The sequence below is a fragment of the Engraulis encrasicolus genome, chromosome 13, assembly GCF_034702125.1.
Source record: "Engraulis encrasicolus isolate BLACKSEA-1 chromosome 13, IST_EnEncr_1.0, whole genome shotgun sequence".
NCBI classification, from domain to species: domain Eukaryota; kingdom Metazoa; phylum Chordata; class Actinopteri; order Clupeiformes; family Engraulidae; genus Engraulis; species Engraulis encrasicolus.
In genome coordinates, this window is record NC_085869.1 from 20,261,177 (window position 1) to 20,284,026 (window position 22,850).

Sequence of the window (22,850 nt, forward strand, 5' to 3'; positions counted from 1 at the left end):
ACGCACACGCACACACACACAGGGACATACACACACTTGTAAGGCAAACAGATCTGCGCAAGTGCACGCACTCACACAAAAACCACAGTCAGTAAATTATCCCAGCAGATCATTAATGCATGATTAAAATTCAGCCAACGCTGTATAAATGATTAACATTTGACATGTTTGGAGGGGAACAGGGTAGGGTGAGGGGGTGGTTCTGGTGGTGGTGGTGGAAGTTGGGGTGGGGAGACTGACAAAATGTCTACTGGCGCCTTGCTTGGCAGGAGTGCTGGAGTCAGGAGAGAGTGAATTTGAATGACATTAGGGGCTAAAAATATTACCCCTAGACTTTCGCACAGTCATCTGGAGCTGTGCATGAATGGCAGCAGGTTGTTGCGACGTGTGTGTGTGTGTGTGTGTGTGTGTGTGTGTGTGTGTGTGTGTGTGTGTGTGTGTGTGTGTGTGTGTGTGTGTGTGTGTGTGTGTGTGTGTGTGTGTGTGTGTGTGTGTGTGATGATTTTACCTGTGGCTGGGACAGCATATCCAAGCTCCAGGAGCACAGCTTGCCGTCAGTGGAGATACTGATGAGGTTATGGGAGTTCTGGGTGCCCACCACATTTACACAGTAGACTGGATGCTGTAGAGAAACATAGAAAACAGAGAGAGAGAGAGAGAGAGAGAGAGAGAGAGAGAGAGAGAGAGAGAGAGAGAGAGAGAGAGAGAGAGAGAGAGAGAGAGAGAGAGAGAAAGAGATAGAGAGAGAGACAGAGAGAGACAGAGAGAGACAGAGAGAGAGAGAGAGATAGATAGATAGATCAATAGATAGATAGATAGATAGATAGATAGATAGATAGATAGATAGATAGATAGATAGATAGATAGAGACACAAAGAGAGAGACAGAAATATAATTTAAATTCAACACACACTGAATACATACAAAGTTTTTTTAACGGACAGAACTCCGAATCTTTGTTTTAGGTGGCCATTTTCAAAGGGTTCAAAATGTAATCAATTCAGTACTGCACCTTTCACACAAAGTAATATTTTGGTCAAAATCTGTCCACCCTTTCAAAACTCAAGAAATAAAAATCTGTGACTTATAAACGGCTGGACGGAAGCACGTACGAATGAAAGACTGTACAACAGTAAGCATTTAGCACCTTCAGAAGCATTACAATAAAAGACACTCAGTCACAACAAAACACAATGGAGACTTAAAGGTGTATTGTGTAATATTCCAGAATTCATGCTGCCCATTCACCAATGTTACCTCTCTAACAAATACCACCATCAAATTCAAAGTATTCAATATGACTGGAAAAATAAACATTTCTAGATGCAAAACCTACTGTACTTAGGTCATACTAGAAAATTTTACTTTATTACTTAGTAAATATTCATGAAAAGATCAAATTTGACTATAGGCCGCACAATTTCAATGAGAAACATAGTTGCAATACCTATTCTGGCCACAATCCTACACAGTGCACCTTGAAGTTTTAGAAGTTGCTTATTATCCAAGGCAGCTTACAGCACCAGTAAGAGTACTAAACCAACCACATTTTTTTATTCTTACCAAAAACCATTTCGTTCTTTCCTTATATACAAACTTCACCATTTAAGTCTTGCCTCAGTCTCTTGCATCCGGGCCGGAATCGAATTTACTAAAAGCTTGAGAGCAGGCGCCAGATAAAATGTCAATGGAGCTAATGACAGGGTGGCACGGGGTGGGATTGGAGCAATCAGAAAGGGGTTCAGCTCAGCAATCATGGAGCACAGCGCTAAGTTACCTTTTAGCAGCTAGAGCATATTTACCACTGGCTGACATTATTCCAATGAGAAAATGCAAGAGTAATAGGATGCATGCATTGTCAGCAAAAAATGCTTATACTATACTAATTGTGCTTATTATTTGTTCAAAACATAGAAAGAATCATGTATGTATTCAGACAATTAAACATGATGAGCAGATTTCATCATTAGTGCATTACATGAACTTTTAGATATTAAATTATCATTTCATTCGTACATTTTATGAAAATGTAGGAATTTAGACACTGATTTCTTTCTGCTTAGAACTGCACACATCCATTAACATGTACATTCCCACTTTGAATTAAGACTACTCTTCACCACTTTAAGTCACAGACTTGAGGCAGGCATGGGCTTTTTATACTTTGTCAAAAACAAGACAAAACCAAAGCCCTCCAACCATTCTCAGCAGGACAGGGCAGTGATGTTCTGAGCAAGTCTCGTAAAGTGAGTTCTCCGCTGCGTGCGTGTCGCCACGCCGGGCCAGTCTCCCCGAGCCTGCATGGCGCCCCCAGCGTCTCCGGGGTGAATAGAATAGCGTGGCGGTGGCGCTAATTGGGGACTGGGGGATGCTGGGTAATGAGCGAAGGCTTGATTCCACCTCAGCAGGGGTGGCTCTATTAAATAGAAAGCTGTCACGGCGCGGTGACTCCTCTCCTCTTGTCTACTCTTCTCAGTGCCATTTGCATATCGCAGCTGCTCCGACGCTGAATGATAACGAGACCAGATCGCTAAGCATTTATCACTTCTGATCAAGGGGGAAATGTTGCTGCTCTTTAGCTGTCTTGTCTGTCGAAGGTGTTTGCTGACTTTGCCAGAGGTGTTAGGACTGTGTGGTCCATGTCTGTGTTTGTGCACGCGCAACCGTGTCTGCGTGTCTCCGTGTGTGTGTACGTATGTGCATATGCGTGTGGAAGTGTGTGCATGGCTGTGTGTTTGTGTATGTGTATGAATAAATGTAAATACATTGATGTTTATATAATATAAATGTACATAGGTTTGTGTGTATACATACATTTGTGGCACGCGTGTGTGTGTGTGTGTGTATACTGTTTGTGAATAAATGTGCATGTGCTCGTGAGTTGGTGCGCGCGTGCATGTTTGGATTGGAGTACATGGCTTACCGTGTGTGCGGCGGCCGACAGCGGTGTTCTCTGCACGGGCGTCCTCTTGTTGCTGCGGTTATCCCACAGCACGATCTGGCCCGAGTACATGCCCCCGATCACCAGGTTGGGGTGGAACTTGGCGAAGGTGGCAGACATTACCGCCGACTGGCAGTCAGAGACAGACAAACAACGCAAGACAGACAAAAGAAAACAAATACACCAGTTATTGCCAATCTGCTATGCATGGGCAATTTCAAACATGTCCTTAATAGATGAGGACATTTTAATCAAGTGGAGTGCCAGGATGAGGAAAAGGATTAAAAAAAAAAAAAGATTTATTGACTTTTTGATGGCAGGACAGTATGAGAGGTGGACAGGAAGCGAATGGGGAGAGAGACGGGAGGGGTCGGCAAATAACCTGGGCCAGGAATCGAAACTGGGTCGGCCGCATTGCAGATGAGTGCTCCACCGGTAGGCCACGGCAGGGCCAGGAAAAGCTTTTTTTTTCCCTTTTCACCTTTTCCAACTCAATACGTCAATCGTGGATCAATAAACTTTGGTTTATATATCTCTTCTCTCACAAGGGACTGAGCACGCCGTTAACACCAAGCTCTGTGATTTGATGGTTTTCACATGAGGTGCACTGCAGTAGACATCAGTGGTAAGTAGATAGACATGCCGAGTGCGCCTCGCTCAGTTAATGTTAACGTCTCTGTCAGCATCAATAATGAGGAGCCATAAGCAGCCTGATCTCAGAGCTGTGAGGAATAATATACAGCACGTCCCGCTGAGAGGAGAGGAGCGCCACGTTATTTTATCGCCGCCGCCGCCACCAGCGCCGCGTCCAGCATGCTGCTTATTTTTATTTGGGTCTTTTTACAATCCTGCGTTTTCCATGACTCATGGGCTCACACTCTGCTCTGCTCTCCTCCCCTCTGTCTCCTCCACCTTACATTTTTCTTTTTCGTTTTCTCTTTTTTTTTCTTCTTTCGTGCCCGGAATGGAGCATGTTACGCATGGATCATGTCAGCGTTCCTCACACTAATTCCAATTGCGCTACAGTCAGGGTGGTGGATGGGTGAGGGGAACAGAGAGAGAGAGAGAGAGAGAGAGAGAGAGAGAGAGAGAGAGAGAGAGAGAGAGAGAGAGAGAGAGAGGAATGGAGGGAGTGAGCGAAAAAGGGGAAAAAACCTAATTTTCCTCTCTGTGGTGGGAGGGAGCCACTGCCAGCAATCCAAACCAGCTCCTGACATCCCAGCAATCCTTCACCATCTTAATAACGTGTTGGGTTGAATTGAGCCGTGTAATTTTTCCAAAATTTTGACACGCCGCAGAGGAAAACCTTGTGTCGCCACCCTGGGACCCCCTGCTTACCTTCTTTACACCCAACACCCCCGCCCTCCCATCGCCTTGCCACCCTCCCTCCCTACCTCCCTGCCTGCCTGCCTGCCTTCCCCAGTCCACACAGACTTTTTGAAAGGCACCAAGAAAAATGACTTGACGCCTCCTCGGAGCAGAACCGACTGTGTGGCTGGTATGAGCTGGCCTGGGCCTGGGCTGAGTGGAGGCTGACTGTTGTGGAGGGTGGCCCACCCAACCCTCCTCCATTGTCCCCCTTCTCCGTCTCCGTCTCTCTCTCTCTCTCTCTCTGTCTGTCTATCTCTCTCTCTCGCTCTCTCTCTCTCTCTCCGTCTCTCTCTCTCCGTCTCTCTCTCTCCGTCTCTCTCTCTCCGTCTCTCTCTCTCTCTCCTCGTCTCTCCGTCTCCCTCTCAGTGACGAGCGGCCCCACATGTGGTTCTACTCAGGAGAGAAGTGCTGGAGGGGGGAGACAACAGAGGATGAGGCCAGCCAGCCAGCCAGCAGTAGCCTCCACGCTCCCCGCACTCCAACTCACACAGTACACTACACTACAGCCAGACTTCCTTGACCCTGAATGCCTGAACCTGGGAGTCCAATGCATGCAGATCTCCTTTTGTTACAGAATCTGTCCAATAATATGCTCCTGGCCTTCTGGTGTTTGGAATATGCATGCATATGGCCTTGGTGCTACCAATGCAGTGCTCCAGCAGTGCCTCTAGAGCTACTCTCCAATGTAAAGCTGCAGATTTTCTCCCTGTCTGGCTTTGTCTCCAGACAGTCTGTCTGCTCCTCTCTCTCTCTTTCTCCCCCCCTCTTCCTCTCTCTCACTCCATCTTTGACTCTCTCTCTCTCTCTCTCTTCTTCTCCCTCTTCTCTCTCTCTCTCCCTCTTCTCTCTCTCTCTCTCTCTCTCTCTCTCTCTCTCTCTCCCTCTTCTCTCTCTCTTCTCTCTCTCTCTCTCCTTGCGGCAGAACTGAGCTGGGGCTGGGCGAGATGCCAGATAATGAACCGCTGCTGCCTGCCTGCCTTCCTTCCCTCCCATCCTCCTTCACCTCCAGGGCTTAGGGCCGCTCCTGGCCACACCACCATGTTTCTAAGTAGAAACAGTAGAAGCATTTTGTTGTTTCACCCCTTCAACATGACATATTTTTGAATGCACCACACAATGTTATTTTAAAGGATTTAATTTAAATTGAATTGTCAGGCAAACCACCGTCACCTTCTCGAGAATGTTGCTGCCACCATCTCGAATCTAGATTGTTGTGGAATAATTTGGGTTGTGATTTGCCTGTGTGGGGTGGATGCGATGTAATCCGTTTCCCCCCTTCTGCGTACAGCCCTTCCACTACAGGCAATTGGTAGGCATGGTACGGTTTGCGTTGCAAACCGAGACCGTACGGTTTGCATGTCACGGAACGGGGTAGTGGGCAACCGCACGGTGCCCACGGTTTCAAAAAAAAAATAACCAGAGTGACCACCGGCGGACGACGCTATTAATAAAATCCTACTACTTTTACAAGCATAAAACACAAAGACTACGTAGGATATTGAGTGTGGAAAGACTGATTTCTATCAGCCAACTGAAATGCATAATGTAACAGCATGCGCCAGCTGACTAGGCTACAGTAGCCTACAAGCAAGTGCAGGTCGGTCAGCAGCGTCACCGTCTCCCCCCTCTCTCTCCACGTTAGCGCAAGTGACTGTTCCCAGCCTTTATGCTGACCATTTTAAATTAAATGAACATGAATTTACAAACAATGACAGAGTAGCAGAACAAAGTAGACTATGACTTACGTTACAGTAGCCTAGTGTAGGCTATATCCACGTGGCATTGAATGGGGATTCCGGACGGCAAAATGCGAGATAATTGAACATATCCATCAGATTCACTGCGCTGTCCTTAACTGCAATCAACTGTAGGCCTAATTATATGTAGCCAGTTAGACTCTGATGGACGGAAGGGGACTTTGTGCTGTTGCCTAGTTAACATTGATGTTTAACACTATAACAAAAATAAAATTTGACTGTTTTAAAAGGCTCAGCTTCACAGGAGTTTTGTGAAACATTCTTGTGCATACACTTCTAAAAAAAACGATCTTTTAAAATTATTTGATACCTTAACTTTCACATTTTAACATAACATAACCCTATCAGTTGTTCACTTAAAATTGAATTTGACTTCTGATTTTACTTCTATGCTTCTCACGGCCGGCAGTTTCATTATAGGAAGCAACTGATTCATAAGCGCAAAACTCGCAGAAAGCGGTATCAAAATAAAAGTCCAATTCGTTCTCAGTGTGTCATTAACCAAAATAGTCATACTGCACTGACCTAATGGTCCCATTGCCTACAGGAGTGTAGCTGTTTTATTTTTACACGTCAAATGTGTTATAGCATGCAATATTTGAATATTTGTCAACTTAAAAGTTAGGACTTAGTTCTCCCTTTTTGTGAAATAAATGGAAGCATGTTAAAATCATTGATATCTTTCCTCTTTCAGTTGGGTTAAATTAAGTCAAATTCAACATACCCATGATAAGCTTACATTTTCATTCTAATTTTTATATAATACATTTTATTAAAAAAAAAAAAAAAAAAAAAACAGAACCGTACAAAACCGAAAACCGTGACCTTGAAACCGTGATATGGACCGAACCGTGACATTTGTGAACCGTACCACCCCTAGCAATTGGATGATATTGTGATTGCTGGTAGTGGTGTCATGTGTTATTACGTTTTCTAGATGGCCAGCATTAATCTTATGCGAAAGACACACATTAAAACATGCTTAAAGAAAGTCAGTTATACAGTTGCCTTGTCTCCTTGCAACTACCTACAGTTGCAATGTCAGATAATGGAATATTCACATCTATACGTGTATACTTATTACTTACATTATTTAATACTTCTATACTGATTATCAGAGATGGGACCAAGTCACTAATTTGCAAGTCGCAAGTAAGTCTCAAGTCCTTCCAATCAAGTCCGAGTCAAGTCACAAGTTACGACACATTTGACCAAGTCAAGTCCAAGTCCAAGTCATGCCAAAGCCAAGTCAAGTCAAGTCCAAGTCCAAGTCGTGCCAAAGCCAAGTCAAGTCCAAGTCCAAGTCTTATTTTTTCCAAGTCATTAACAAGTAACCTTGTATTATATGTGCAATATTGACAATTACCTTTGGTCATAAATTCATTACCTCTCCACACTGCTTTGCATGTCCCCCTTCGCCAGTCATGTCCCGAAAATCGACCATGGTATACTATGATTTCAGTTTTTTGAGCATGGTTCGGCATTGGTTTTTGGTTTTACTAGGTTTAACTATAAATTGAACCATGGTTTTACTCTGAAAACTAACCATGGTTTTACCACGGTTTATAATTATTCATTAAATTACTTTTATCTTTTATCCAACGCATATATTGGTGACAGTCCTTTGAGCAATATGGGGTTAGGTGCCTTGCTCAAGGGCACTTCAGTCATGGATGGAGATGTAGGAAGAGGTGGGTTTAAGGGTGGGATTCAAACCTGCAACTCTGTGATCTCCAGCCCAACTCCCTAACCATTACAGCACACCTGCAGACAAGTTTTCATGTTTGTTTGGGTGACCATGCAACCCACAATTGATCATATATATATTTTTAGCATGGTTTTTGACTATGGTTGGAGATGTAGGAAGAGGTGGGTTTAAGGGTGGGATTCAAACCTGCAACTCTGTGATCTCCAGCCCAACTCCCTAACCATTACAGCACACCTGCAGACAAGTTTTCATGTTTGTTTGGGTGACCATGCAACCCACAATTGATCATATATATATTTTTAGCATGGTTTTTGACTATGGATGGAGATGTAGGAAGAGGTGGGTTTAAGGGTGGGATTCAAACCTGCAACTCTGTGATCTCCAGCCCAACTCCCTAACCATTACAGCACACCTGCAGACAAGTTTTCATGTTTGTTTGGGTGACCATGCAACCCACAATTGATCATATATATATTTTTAGCATGGTTTTTGACTATGGTTTATCATTTATTTTTCTTTCTTTCATGCATTTTTTTCACACACAAAATGCAAAAAAATATATATATTCATTGACTTGGAGCACAATTGTAAGTCATTGCAAGCTAAAACTGTCAAGTCGAGTCAAGTCTCAAGTCAATAGCGTACAAGTCTAGTCAAGTCACAAGTCACTCCTAATATTGGCAAGTCAAGTCTCAAGTCGAGTCATTTGTGACTCAAGTCACAAGTCAGTCCGAGTCACAAGTCACAAGTCCACATCTCTGCTGATTATTGCTTTAATGTGACGGCAACTTTCTTGTGCTAGCCTGAGGTGCGTTCAGCTGTCAAGACTGCTGCTCTGGCCCCAGTTCCTTGGCAGCGTGTGTGTGTGTGTGTGTGTGTGAGTGTGTGTGTGTGTTTGTGTGTGTGTTTATGGATGGCAGTAGCGGTGGACATGCATGCCAGCCAGGTGAAATCAGAGTGGAGGAGACAGAGCACTTCGGCTGGGGTTGGTGTTGGTGTTGGGGGTGGAGGGGGGTTTAAGGGCTGCAATGTTTCCATATGTACGGTATACATTTAAAGCATCTCAGAGCTGGATAGACTGCTGGCTAGAAGCCACAGGCCTCAGCCAAGAGAACCACCCGTGAAGCCAGGGCTAGTGGGAGCCAAAGTGGGAGTTTGTATGTATATGAGTGTGTACAAGTTTTGCGTGTGTAATTCGTGCATATACATTTGCATGTGTGGGTCAGTTGGCAGTGGAAGGTGTTCTCTGGAGTGGGCTTCTTGTTAGTAAGTTAGTGAGTGAGTGTTTCTATGCTTATTATCAAGTGTGTACAAGTCTTTGTGTAATGTGTGCAGTGAATATGCATGTGTGCATGCTAGTGTTTGTGTGTGTAATGATATATGTTAGCTTAGGTTACCACCAGTGGAAGAAGTACTCCAACACGGGCTGTTGTTCTGGGCTTCTTGCTACTGAGTTAGTTTGTATGCATCTTTTATGTGTCTATGGGTGTTTTTGTGCATTTGTGTGCGTATGAGTCAGCTGTGGTATCTGGCAGCGGAAGACGTTTGCTGGAGGGGGTTTCTTGTTACTAAGTTAGCGCGTGAGTGAGAGTGGGTGTGTGTTTGTGTATGTGTTGAAAATATATTGGCATACATTTTTGTAAATTGACATTGAGAATGTTTAATAAGGGTCATGATCATATGCTGTATATTTTGCGAAAGGTTTTAACTTGCCACACCCAACCCACTTTCTCTGTGTGATCAAGAAACACCTCAGGAGGTCTGGCCAAGGGGCCTAGGTCTACCTGGACACAATGGGAGCCCCCACAGCTTGGAGACAGACGGGGGATGGTCACTCTACTACAAAAAGACAGATACACTAGGAAAAGACAGAATGATCTTGATTGTTGCTGTTAGGAAGAGGTCACAGGAGAACAGAATGCAAAAATGCTTTAATTATTTGTAACTTCATGCCAGATGCTTTGGATAAATAAACCCGCTAAAATCAAGAATTGGACACCATGCTCTCTGACTCTTTAAAAAGAACACGCTGGATTCTAGCCAACACATAGTAAGTTTGGAAAATGATTTTGAAATGGGTTTACAACGTTTGGAACAAAATGGCTATAATCCAACAATTGGTGACCACGACTTGTGATAAAGAAGGAGAGCTGGTGGACAAAAAAAACAAGAAATGGACGAAGGGGCAGTTGGGTGACAACAACTAACAGCCGCTACAATGTGTAATCAAATGGTAAGCAGACCAATGATTTATCTAAGTACTGTTATTGGGCAGATCAAGGTTTTATTGTTGTCACCCTACTGTAGGCATGTCTAAACAAATGGTTAAAGCATTAAGGTTAAAGTGCACAAGAAATAAATATGGAATACTGGCTTAAGGCAAAGGTCATGCAAAAAATACGGACAATCATTATGTCTGGGCAGAGGGGCCCATATTTTGTGGATATAATGGATGGCACATATATTATTGGCTGATTGTTGTGCGAATACTGTACTGTGTTGAGATTACATTGCTCTGAGTTACGTTGCTGGGGAAGTATTGTGGTAGCATTGGTTGGGAATATTGCATTGCTGGTTATTTATTGGAGTGTTTATAGCTGGGGAAAATGGTGCTTGAAGTGTGGGCCTCGTTGAATGTGTTGGTATGATTGTTACAACTGCATTGTGGGAATCGGTGTATAGGTTGACCATGAGAGATTTCATCGGATGTTTAGTTAAGAGTGGAATTTGGTAGTTACAGTGTGAATGTTACCTATTTCTATGTGAATTGAATAGCAGTCTCCGTTGAAAGTTAATCATTGAAATAATTAATTTTAACTAACTAAGCTCAAGGAGTTTAGCAGTAAAGGAGGAGTTAAGACAGAAACATAATGGACCTTGGAGGAAAGGGTGACTTCAGAGGATTACCTCCAGTGCTAACATCCACTGTGAAGGGTCAATGGGAGGCCATAAAACAACAGCTTATGGCTGCATCGATTGAAAAGGAAAGGAAAGGAACTGGAGAAAAGTATGACAAAATTTGGGAGGAGTTGAGGAGACAAAAGTATGTGCCAAGAGATACTGAAAAGCGTGACCTGTTGCCACATCTCATCAAAGCAGTACAGTGTGCCCAAATTCAGTTGGAGGAACATGAAAAAAACAGGAAGCAGTCCAGGTTCTCTTTCAGAGATAACTGGAAAAGGGAGAAGGAACAATTAGAGTACAAAAGGAGTTGCCTCCATAATATGTCATTAGCCAGCGCAGCTTTGAAATTCGCACAGACACAATCGGAGACATGCCCAGAGAATCAACTCTTGTTGATACAAAACAGACCCACCTCAGTATCTCTGCCACCCGCACCAGCATCATACTTTGCAAATGTCTTGGAAGAAGTGAAACAAACTCCTAATAAAGTATCACAGCAATGTCAAAAGACAGTGGAAAGAGAGACAGGAAATGGAAGGAGCAAGTTGAACACTGTTGTTAATTGCATGTCAGAAAAAATGGAGACAGGAACATGTTGTGAAACGAGAAAGACAAACGAAAGCAGAGACACAGTGGAGTCACCACTACCTGTGCCTCAGAACATGTTGCCATTGATATGCAAAGACCCCCAGGGGGGAGAGAAGTACAAACCATTCTCCTTCACTGACATGAACTGCATCATTGAAAAAATGCCCCCTCCGTCAGAAGGGGGAGGGGCATGGATGAGCAAGTTTTTTCAACTCACTTTGGGTCACAAGCTTGCTATTGGAGATTGGAGAGCAATATTGGAGAAACAAGTGACCAGCTTTGATGTTATGCAGATAGAGACCATTGCAGGTACAACCAATTTGGCGGATTCAGAATCATTCACTTCTCATGCTACACAGTTGGGAGGAGCTATGCGAGCAAAGTTTCCTGTTCCTACAGGGACCACACACACACTCTCATTCACCATGAAAGAAAATGAAGACATATCAGAATTTCTGATCAGGTGCAAGGACATTTGGACTGATAGAGCAGGGTGTCACCCTGGCTCTGGACAGTGGCAGACATTGCAATTCAGAAAAGCTATCATGGGAAGCGTACCCAAAACAGTTCGAAAGGCCATGGAGGGCAACCCGGACCTGGCAGGGTGTACCACTGACCAATGGGAACGGCACTTGAAACATCACATGAAGATACAGCAAGCTAAGGTGCAGGAGGCAAAAGAGGAGACAGATGCAGCACGACTGGAACTATTGAAACTGCAGTTAGAGGAGGCTCGCAACAGAGTTAGTGACACAAAAAATAAATCTGAGTATCAAATGGTTCAACAGACCCTCCACCAAGTGAAAAGAGGCCCAGGGGAATTGGGCAGGAGGCATAGGACTGGTTGGCGTAGGTCATGGGAAAAATGCCATGGCTGTGGTGAGTTGGGTCATTGGAAGAGAATGTGCCCCAAAGTGCAGTGGAGAGGGATCCCAAACATCCCAAATCAATATAGAAGGGGTTATGGGTATACCCCACAGCAAGCGTACCTATTACCACAACCCTCGCCACACCATGGATCAGGGTGTCAGAATTTGGGTGTGGGCATGCCTTGGGGGGCGTCGACACCCTGGGGTCCTTTGACACCCTGGGGAATTGGCCGTATTCATTAGAGGTGGAGCAGAAACCTGACTGACACTGGGGTGATAAAAGAATTGTATGAAATGGGCAAGGTTTTCAAATTTTGGATATCAATATAGATTAGTTTTTAGCAATAATTTTAATTCATTCAGGTTTGGAAAAATCATACAATTTGTTTTGAAAAAGGATTAAGTTGCATTTAATCGACCTGGTTTCGTGTGATTCAATTAAGTGAAGATTAACTAATTGTCCATTTTTTTTTCTTCTTAGGAGACGATAACAGGATACGGTTGCCTGTTGTGCAAAGCTCGTTGTTGACCTAATCCCTTCAGGATGTCTGGAGACAATGAGATTGGGAGTCGACACCTAGAGAGGAATATACTGTGAATTGCCTTAATCATTTAGTCCTTTCAGGAACATGACCATGGAGTGAAACCAGGGGACCGAGACACATTGGGGAATGTGAACATATCTCTTGTTTTGTATGCTATATGTGAATTTGATTTAATCTACAGGTTAACGATAAGAAGGAGCCAGTGTGTCATAACAGGTTATTATCAAGAAGTAACCATGGTTGATTAACTTCAGGTTTCATTCCCTTTTTTCCCCAAGAACAGGAGACTAACATATATGTATTCCTTGTGTGTCTGTCATTGTATGTCAATGGGCCCTATGTCTGTCTCTGTGTTATGTGTGTTCATGTAAAAAATTGAGAGTGCACGTGCAAAGGTTGAAAAAAAAAAAAAATGAGAAGAACATGGTTAATATGGCAATTTAACAGAGGCCTACTTACAGTGACGTCATGACATTTATTTTACACATTTTTTGGGTTGTTTCATTTATTGAATTGAGTTTATTCATTCGGTTTCTTCAAGTTGGTTTTGATAATGCTTTCATTTTACGTCTCGATTTGGTTTTCAAATGAATCAATTTGAACCACTTTGTGAGCATTTTTCTTTTAATAAGCGGTGTTTTCCTTTCTTCAAAAAAACTGATGGGTCTTTCTTTCTCTTTTTGGTTAACAAATAGTTTGGTTTTGAATTAAGATACATTTTTATTTACTATTTGGGTTTCAAATGGATATTTTTCAACATTTTATTTACTATTTGGGTTACAAATGAATAAGTTTCAGCTTTTTAGAAAGGTGGCTTTCTTTTTTACAACTTGTTCTTCTTTCAGGAAAAGAGGACTGTATTTTGATATGTTCCATCAAAATGCAGGAGTTAGACATACTATATTAAAACAAGCTTCATAAGATTTCTAGTTTATAGTTTCCATGACTATATTTTCATCGTTTTGGGTTACTTTAAACAGTGCTTTATTTCTTTAGTTTACTTCACCAATTTTCCCTTTATACATTTTGTTTTTATTAAACAAGAAAACTCACTTTGGTTAGGTATGTTATGATATGGGTAATTGATATGGGTTTTTAAGAAAACTAAAAAGTTATAAAAAGTAATATTCAGCGATAAGTCATAAACAATGCCATTTTAACATGAAACTTTAATTAAACAGCTATTGTACAGACTTTGCCGTCTTCCAAGTTCATCCCCCAGTTCTAATTTTATTTCCAAAAATTTGGGCTCAGAACCCAGAGGCGGTGAGGTGCCATAGTTTAAATTGATACAGAATCTCAACAGAGTGCAACCATGTGATCAATCAGCGGTCAACTTGGAGGAAACCAGGTGTCATGAAGTAAAATACGTGCTCTCTATTGTCTGGCAGTTGCAAACGTTGAGAAATCCAAGGAGATTTATACGGAGTCAGATGGGAGAACTGTGGTTCTCTGCCAGGACATTGAGCAAAGTACTGTATGGTGTCCATGACGGGACACAAAGAACTACGCTGGTTCGATCTATGATATGGGACGACAAAGTCCTAGAGTTGGAAACAAGGGGGTGCACTCTGCTTGTTGAAGGGATAACTTACATAAACTTTGGCACACACCTCCACTATTTTAAAAATTAATCTGTTTGGCTGTGCCATACAGATTAAAGAGAGGGAGAGTTTATTTTCATTGTCAATGGTGGATGAATAAGGGACATGTCATTGACTGTATCTTTAGCTTTCTAAGAGAAGTATCCCCCCCCCCCTTCTTCTTTCAAAGAGAAGTAATATTCCCCCTTCTAAGAATTCAGATTTTTTCTTACTATAATTTTGGAAGTTGAAAGTTGATTTATGAATTTAGATTAGTAAAGAGGCAAAGGGCTGAAATTGAATTTTTTGCTGTTGTTTCAGAAATGCATATGTTTTTTTATGGTTTATGGTTTTTACGTTTTTATGGTTTCTCAACCCATGGAAAGTGTGACATAAAAGTTGGGCAGGGTCTGACATGAGAAATGGTGCGCAAACATTTTCTTTTATTCCAGGTTTTTGTTGTGGATTTTCTTTATAACTCTCTGGGTGATGCGATGAAAATGCAATTTTGGAACAATTTTTGATTTTTTATTTTATTCGTCTTTCTTTCTTTCTTTCTTTCTTTCTTTCTTTGGGCTTATCATTACTATTAAAGAGTTTAACATACTATTGAGAAGCACTTCACCATAGCTGACACTCTCGGGGGCCAAAAAGAACATTTCTATTTTTATGATGTTGCCACGATATTTTTTCAGTTGAAGAGAGGGACTCCAGAGAAAAGGGGTGCCAATATATTGACTGCATTTTTAGTTCTTGTTTTGTATTCTTCTTTTAGGTTTGGTTGTTTATTTTTGAACTGTTGTTTTGGGATGAACAGAATTTTTGCATTTCAATACCTATAGGCTACTATGGGTAGGCCTATGAATCTCCAACCATAACCCAAGTGATAGACATAAGATATTTTTTGTGATTCGATGTTGAATCGAATCAAGAGAGGGAATTGAAAATATATTGGCATACATTTTTGTAAATTGACATTGAGAATGTTTAATAAGGGTCATGATCATATGCTGTATATTTTGCGAAAGGTTTTAACTTGCCACACCCAACCCACTTTCTCTGTGTGATCAAGAAACACCTCAGGAGGTCTGGCCAAGGGGCCTAGGTCTACCTGGACACAATGGGAGCCCCCACAGCTTGGAGACAGACGGGGGATGGTCACTCTACTACAAAAAGACAGATACACTAGGAAAAGACAGAATGATCTTGATTGTTGCTGTTAGGAAGAGGTCACAGGAGAACAGAATGCAAAAATGCTTTAATTATTTGTAACTTCATGCCAGATGCTTTGGATAAATAAACCCGCTAAAATCAAGAATTGGACACCATGCTCTCTGACTCTTTAAAAAGAACACGCTGGATTCTAGCCAACACATAGTAAGTTTGGAAAATGATTTTGAAATGGGTTTACAACGTTTGGAACAAAATGGCTATAATCCAACAGTGTGTGATGGGCTCTTATCCCTTGTGTGTGTGCACGTGTTAGCTCCATACCTGGCAGAGGAAGACATACTCTGGCATGGGCGTCTTGTTAGTTTAGTTTAATTTAATCTTGACAGGGACAGTGCACAACATACAATTGAGCCAGATTATAGCCACAAGGCTTATTTTCATCTGTAGTCCCTTGGAGTGAGTTGGACTGTGTGTGTGTGTGTGTGTGTGTGTGTATGTATGTATACAAGTGTGCAGTATGTGCATGTGTGTAAATGTGTGCTCCATACCTCGCAGTGGACGATATTCTGTCTCTGGCGTGGGCTTCTTGTTAGTGAGTCGGAGTGTGTGTTTATATGTTTCCAAGTGTGCAGTAGAGTATGTGCATGTGTTTGCATGTATGTGTGTATGGGTAAGCTGCATACCTGGCAGTGGAAGACATACTCTGGCGTGGGCTTCTTGTTAGTGAGTTGGAGTGTGTGTTTGCATGTATACAAGTGTGCAGTACTATGTGCATGTGTTTGTATGTTTGCATGTATGTATGTGTGTATGGGTAAGCTGCATACCTGGCAGTGGAAGACATACTCTGCCGTGGGCTTCTTGTTATTGAGTTGTGTGTCTGTATGGTGCAGTATGTTGGAGTGTGTGTATGTATGTAAGTGTTGCATGTATGTATGTGTGTATATGTTTACTCTATACCTGGCAGTGGAAGACGTACTCTGGCGTGGGCTTCTTGTACTTCATGTTCCAGACCAGGGCCACCCCGTCGGGCTCGTGGGGCGCGTACTCGTTGTTGTTGTATGAGGCAACCAGCAGCTCAGGATACTGGTGACAGACAAATCAGCACAAATGAATGGAAAGAGGAAGGAGACATCACACCCCCCAGGCATGGCTCTCCTTGAGAATGAACGAAAGAACGAGAGAATGAGGGAGAGAAAGAGAAAAAGTGCTGAAGAAAAAAAACACATCCTTCTTCCCATCTGCGGGCGCTGGTGTGTGCCAAGCCAAATGTTGCGACCCGCCCCCTGCTTCAAGAAGATTTATTGCAGGGGGAACTTTTTTTTTTAGCCGCGGCCGGCAGCAGGCTCTGGTAAATAAGCTTCGGGAACGAACATGCAAACGTCCCCGTGCACAGAAGTGCTTTACTATGTGTGAGTGAGGGAGTGGATTGTCTCCGTACCAGCGTGGCAGTCCCCCACACAACCACAGGTTGTCACACACAGACCCTTTTGAAACCCAAAGCTTTAATCCTGCACTTGCAGGAGGAAGAGGAGGAAGAGGAGGAAGAGGAGGAGGAGGAAGGGTGTGTGGGGGTGGAGGTAGAGGTGAGGTGGGAGGTGAAAAAAAAGCACTGACTTGGGCTGTAGAGGAACAAATCGGTCACCGAACGCCTGGTAGACGTAAACAAACCATTAACCTCTGCTGCCTCTCATATTGTAAAAGCTGAAGTTTACAGTCTGTGAGCCCAATTTAACACGAAAGGAAATGGGGAGTACGGCTCAGGGGTGAGGAGGGAGTGCGGGTGCGGAGTGGAATGGAGTGCAGTGCAGTGCAGTGCGGTGCGGTGGTGAAACAATGCAATCAGTGCCAGAAGCCATCTCCGAGCTACGGCGGCAGAATTAAAGGTGGCACCGGGAGAAACAAATCATTAGAGCCTCCCAGCCACCGGTGACAATTTAATCATGAGAGGAGTCCCGCGTGAGACAAATCCCATCCCTGAGGGAGTATTGTAAGCCACACCATGGGAAAGTGCACGGTTACAGTACATTTTTATTTTTACAACACACATTTCAAAACATCTCTTTAACACTGCCATTGTGTGGACTTCTCAGTTTAAAAGGCATGTTTACGGCTTTACGCCTCACTTGCATGGAACACGGATTAACATACGTAAAAGGGCGTTGCGGTGGGGGGTGGTTAAGAGCAGGTACCTGTGGGGACCAGTCGAGACAGGTGACCACGCGATGTTTGGACCAGTGCTCATCTGCAAACTGCCTGTTCAGAACCAGCTTGGCTCCAGCCTGGATCTCCCTGAAACACCATGCAGTCAGTCAGTCAGGATACGCTCATTCATAACAACAGATTGAACAAAACATAGCTGGGGTGCATTTCTCGAAAGCGTAGTTGTTAGCCAGTTAGCAACTTGGGTATTTGCCAATGGGAAATTGCATTGCAAACAACGAGGTAGCTAATGTTGTTAGCAACTGCTTTCAAGAAATGCACCCCTGGAGTGTCAACATGCGCCTTGCAGAGAGATGCAATCCAATGTAAATACGAAAATATATGCTGGAAATACTGAACTTAGATGTGGGTTCATGGGTGGGTTAAAGAGGTGTTACAAAAGTTTCATAAGCTTCTATGACCTTAAATCAGTGGTTCTTAACCTGGGGTGTGGGCACACTCTTTGGTTGCGGCAGAGATTGCAGAGATTGATTGAAGTTCTGCTTGTGAATATTATTATAATTAGGCCAAATCAAAACCAAATTACAACATGTTTTGGTCCCCATGTAAAATCATTAAGGTATTGATTAATGTCTCAAGTAAGAATCATGGTAACTAAGCCCTGCCGTGGCCAAACGGTAGGACACTAGTCTACCATAAGGCTGACCCGGGTTCGATTCCCGGCCCGGGTCCTTTGTCGGCCCTTTCCTATCTCTCTCTTCCCACTCGCTTCCTGTCACCACCTTCACTGTCCTATCATAAATAATGTCAAAAAGACCAAAAAAATAAACAATAATAAAAAAAGAATCATTGTTATTAATCAATTAAATAATTTTTAAATGCATATGCACGTGTAGAAGTTTGGGTTAGGGGTGTGGAGCTTGTCCTGGGCAGGCAAGGGGGTACTTAAAGAAAAAAAAGGTTAAGAACCACTGACCTAAATGCACAGGCATACCAAATGTTCTACTGTTGTCTACATGAATGCTTGGTCAGCTGACTCACTATGTGACTAACGGAGGACAAACATGGCCCTAGGCAAACTCTTCTTCCGTGTCTTGGGTAAATTTACGACTGCACTACAAAGTCACCACCAACCACATAAAACACTGCCAATAAGTCATTTCTGAGTAAAAGACAGAAATACAGTAGGTTTTGTGGAATAAATATGCCCCGGTTTGCACTTTGCTTTCTTTTTTCTTGCTTTCTATGCCATTTGCATTCTCAGAAGTTATGACGCACTAAGTAAATGGAAAATAATCGAAGCTAAATGGGCCCAAGCAAACAAGGTCCTCTTTCAATCGGCCATTGACAAACGATCTGGCGGACTGATGGGAAGTCTGCCTCCATTACCCTTCCTTCTCCTCCCCGTCGCGGCCGCTGTAGTCAAAGAAGACGTCGATGTGCTCGGAGAGGGCGCGCTCCACGATGCGCGTGCTGTGGTCGAAGAAGGTCATGAACTCCTCCGTGTGCAGAATCTGCAGCTTCTCCTCCTCAGTCAGCTCGTGTGGTGCGGCTACAGGTCGCACGCGCACACACGCACGCACACACACGCATGCACACATATGTATATATATACTCTGGGGTCACAATGACACTGACTACTGTATTTTACTTGTTGACATAAGGGCTCTGACAGTTGGTGTGTCCCTCAGTAGAAATGACAATGGGTAACAAAGGAAATTCAGGAAAGTCAACTCTGTAACTCCGTTTTGTTGAAGTTGAGGTTAGGAGGTAGGGGGAGGTGATAGTCATAAAAAACAAACCATCCAATATAATGAACCATCTAGTATAAGAGCGACAATAATCTAAATTAACACCAACCAACCGGCCAAATACTGGTGAAAATTCAGTTTGGGAGGTAGAAAAGAAAACTTACTAACTACACTACTGGTAGTGAGTGTAAGTATGGCTAGTAATATTTTACATCTACCAGCCAAATTGGCTAGTGATGAAAAAAAGTTAATTTCTTGCCCTGATGACGATCAGCTGATATCAGCTAACACCAGAAAATAAATTTGTGGTTCAGACTTCAGACAGTGTTTCCCACAGAAATTTTGGAAACTATGGGGGCAGCCGGGATTTTTTTTCCCGGGGGGGGGGGGGGGGGGGTGTCTTTTCCCGCGGGCCTTTTTTTTGGCGGGGGGGGGGGGGGGGGGGGGGGGGTTGTGTATTCACACAGTGTAAATGCAATATGGCAAAACAATGAGTACAGAATGACATTGGCGCATGGAGAAACTATAGGCCTAGGCCTACATTTCAGCCATTTATATTTCGAGAAATAAGGCTACATAACATTTTACCCATGATATTAGTAGTACATTGTCATTTATATTTCAAGAAAAATGCAGTACAGTGAATCATTTCTGTTTACAACACAGTTTCATTCATCCCTCATGCAGGGGTCTATGTAATGAAAAAAATAATAATACAAAATAGGAGCAGAGATAAGAATTTAAGAGTACTGTGAAATTGTTAACTCATAGACAAAAAGGGTCTGAGAGGGTAGGCTATGCCTTTTCCCCACACACACATAGGCGTACACATTCTACATGAGGGGTGCTGGTCACAGGGCCAGTTTTTCAAAATTCCTCCCATTAAAATGGCTGAACAACATATTACACATTTATGCTCATATTCACATTCATTACACATTAATTTCTATATGCAGCCCGATGTCTCCTCTGCCGTGTCAATGAAGGCCTGTCACCTAACTCATTGTAAAACAAAGCCTGGGGAGTGTTAGTAAACTTATCCCAACTGTCCCTTCTCTGTTTTTGTATTGCTCCCAAACCCAAGTTAACCACAACTTGACTAGGCATTTGATCCCTCTGTCTTTCAAGCACTTGTGGTCTATAGGATGTATTTACTCCAGGAGGAAAATGCGAAGGAAGGAAATCGTAATTCAAATCGTTTTTAACAAAAACGGAAATCGTAAAAAAAATAAAATAAAAATAAAAATATATATATTTTTTTACATTTTCGGAAACTATGGCGGCCATATTTAAACTATGGCGGGCCGCCATAGTTTCCTCAATGTATGGGAAACACTGCTTCAGAATAAGATATGCATGTTTTGCTTATGAGTCAAGATGCAGGAGAGGCAGCGTGTTGAAGAAGGTACTCACCTTCCTCCTCCTCGCTCTTCTGGTCGGGCTTCTCCTTCTCGGCCTCCTGGGTAGGCTCCGCCACCACCATCTCCTCCTCCTCCTCTTCCTCTGCTCACAGAGCACACACACACACACACACACACACACACACACACACACACACACACACACACACACACACACACACGCACGCACGCACGCACACACACGTACGTACACACAGAGAGAGCAAAACACTCGCTGATTAGCCCGACACGTGCGATACAAAAGTGCACAATGGCTCCTGATGTCTGCGCACAATGGCCTTCAGCTTGCTATTCACTTTTCAAAGGACAACACCACAATGCAGGGGGGCTTGTAAGCAGCACTGTGCAGAGAGAGACCCCATGCCTCTGGTCTAACAACACAAGAGGCAGATTAGCAAAAGAAGGAGGAGGCCAGGGCTGAACTGGGGGAGAAATAGGGCCCGGACACTTTTGGCTTAAAGGGACCCCTCATAATTAGAGGCGCTGAACTGACTCACCGGTGGGCTCCGCACCCTCGTGGGCCCTTATTTTCCATTTTTTTTCTTCTTCACATTTCTGAAAATAGGGGCCCACGGGGGTGCGGGGCCCACCGGAAAATGCCCGCTATGCCAGATGGCCAGTCCAGCCCTGGAGGAGGCCCCCATTGATTATGCTGCCAAGAAGGAGGCTGTGTCACAGGCGAGTCGACTCACGGGATGAATCGGGTACGCTAACGCTAACAAGACGTCATGCAGGTGGGATGAAAACCAACTCGCACTGAAGTGGATACAACATCTCAAGCAGTTAGGAACCAAGGCAAGGCCTCACAAACACGCATTTTAAAGTGAAAAGCATGTCGGAATTTGAACAGCGACGCATATTTTCTATGAACACGACAAAGTTCAGTAATCATATTTGTAATTTTTATGCATATTGATTTTTTTTTTAGCAGAAGAGGCAGAAGATCTGTAATTTATTAACATTATAGTCATTATTTACACAAATGTATTACAACCGTTTCGAGTTATGCCAAATTAATTCTCTCTTTCATCTCACAAAGACAGTCAACGTGGGAGAAAAACAGAAAACAAAAAAAATATGACAGGGAGATGTTAACAGCGCCGTTTGTTACACAGATAAAAGCAATCCGTGGTGGCCCCTCCATCCCCAACCCATCCTCCCTTCTCCATGATTGAATCGAGGGCTGCTGCTGGCCAGCTTGTATGGGTATGGAGGATGGAGGTGGTGGTGATGTTGATGCATTCAGTGGCTGTGGCCTCACACTTGTTTTGGCCTGCCAACACAATGTCAGCATGCTAAAAAGACCTGCGTCTGCACTGCGGGGGCGTTAAAGGTTGTCATTCCCCTGAGCAGGAGCGGGGGAGATAGGAGAGAGGAGGGGAGGGGAGAGGAGGGGAGAGGACGGTAAGGGAGAGGAGAGGAGAGGAGAGGAGAGGAGAGGAGAGAGGAGATGAGAGGAGAGAGGAGGGGAGGGGAGCACACACAGCATACACAGCAGGGGTCACCCATCTTACAAACGCCCGTCTTCCTCCGCCTGCGTCCGCTAATGAGAGCGGCCGGCCATTCAACAGGGAGTGCACTTGTTAGTGTGTTACTGTGTCCTCTCTCTCTGCCATCCACAGGAACAGGTCACCACCCTCCCTCCACCCACCCTCCAGCCTCCTGAATCAAGCCCAATACCCCTCAGCCCACCCCACCCCACCCCACAGCACAGCACAGCTAAAGGGAGTAGTGGGTGCTGGGGTTGCGGGGGTGCGAGGGCGTGGAGCAGCTGCCCCGCGTCCGCTCCCATTGGCTCCACCAGCTGATAGGACAGTGCCGAGCAGATGGCGCCTGCCGGAATTGTCTTGTGGCGGCTTCAGAGGTGGCATGGCGGCGGGGATGGCACAGAGGTTTTCTGCCTCACTGATCCCAGTCTACAGCCAAACACCACACACACACACACACACACACACACACACACACACACACACACACACACACACACACACACACACACACACACACACACACACACAATCACCCCCACCATGCACACACACAACCCCCCGACCTGCAATTACCGACTCGCCAGGGGGT

The 22,850-nt window shown here is 43.8% G+C and overlaps 1 protein-coding gene across 2 annotated transcripts in view; it reads right to left on the reverse strand.

Moving 5' to 3' along the window:
- The window catches only part of LOC134460837 (dynein, cytoplasmic 1, intermediate chain 2a-like), a 52,895-nt gene that overhangs the window by 13,523 nt on the left and 16,522 nt on the right, over positions 1–22,850 (reverse strand). For both annotated transcript variants that reach the window (XM_063213416.1, XM_063213415.1), the window contains 6 exons: positions 20,764–20,853; positions 18,989–19,151; positions 17,629–17,728; positions 16,397–16,522; positions 2,924–3,070; positions 509–622 (listed from right to left, as the gene is read on the reverse strand). In XM_063213416.1, the coding sequence (XP_063069486.1) occupies positions 509–622; positions 2,924–3,070; positions 16,397–16,522; positions 17,629–17,728; positions 18,989–19,151; positions 20,764–20,853 (740 nt within the window). The remainder of the gene's footprint in view (positions 1–508; positions 623–2,923; positions 3,071–16,396; positions 16,523–17,628; positions 17,729–18,988; positions 19,152–20,763; positions 20,854–22,850) is intronic.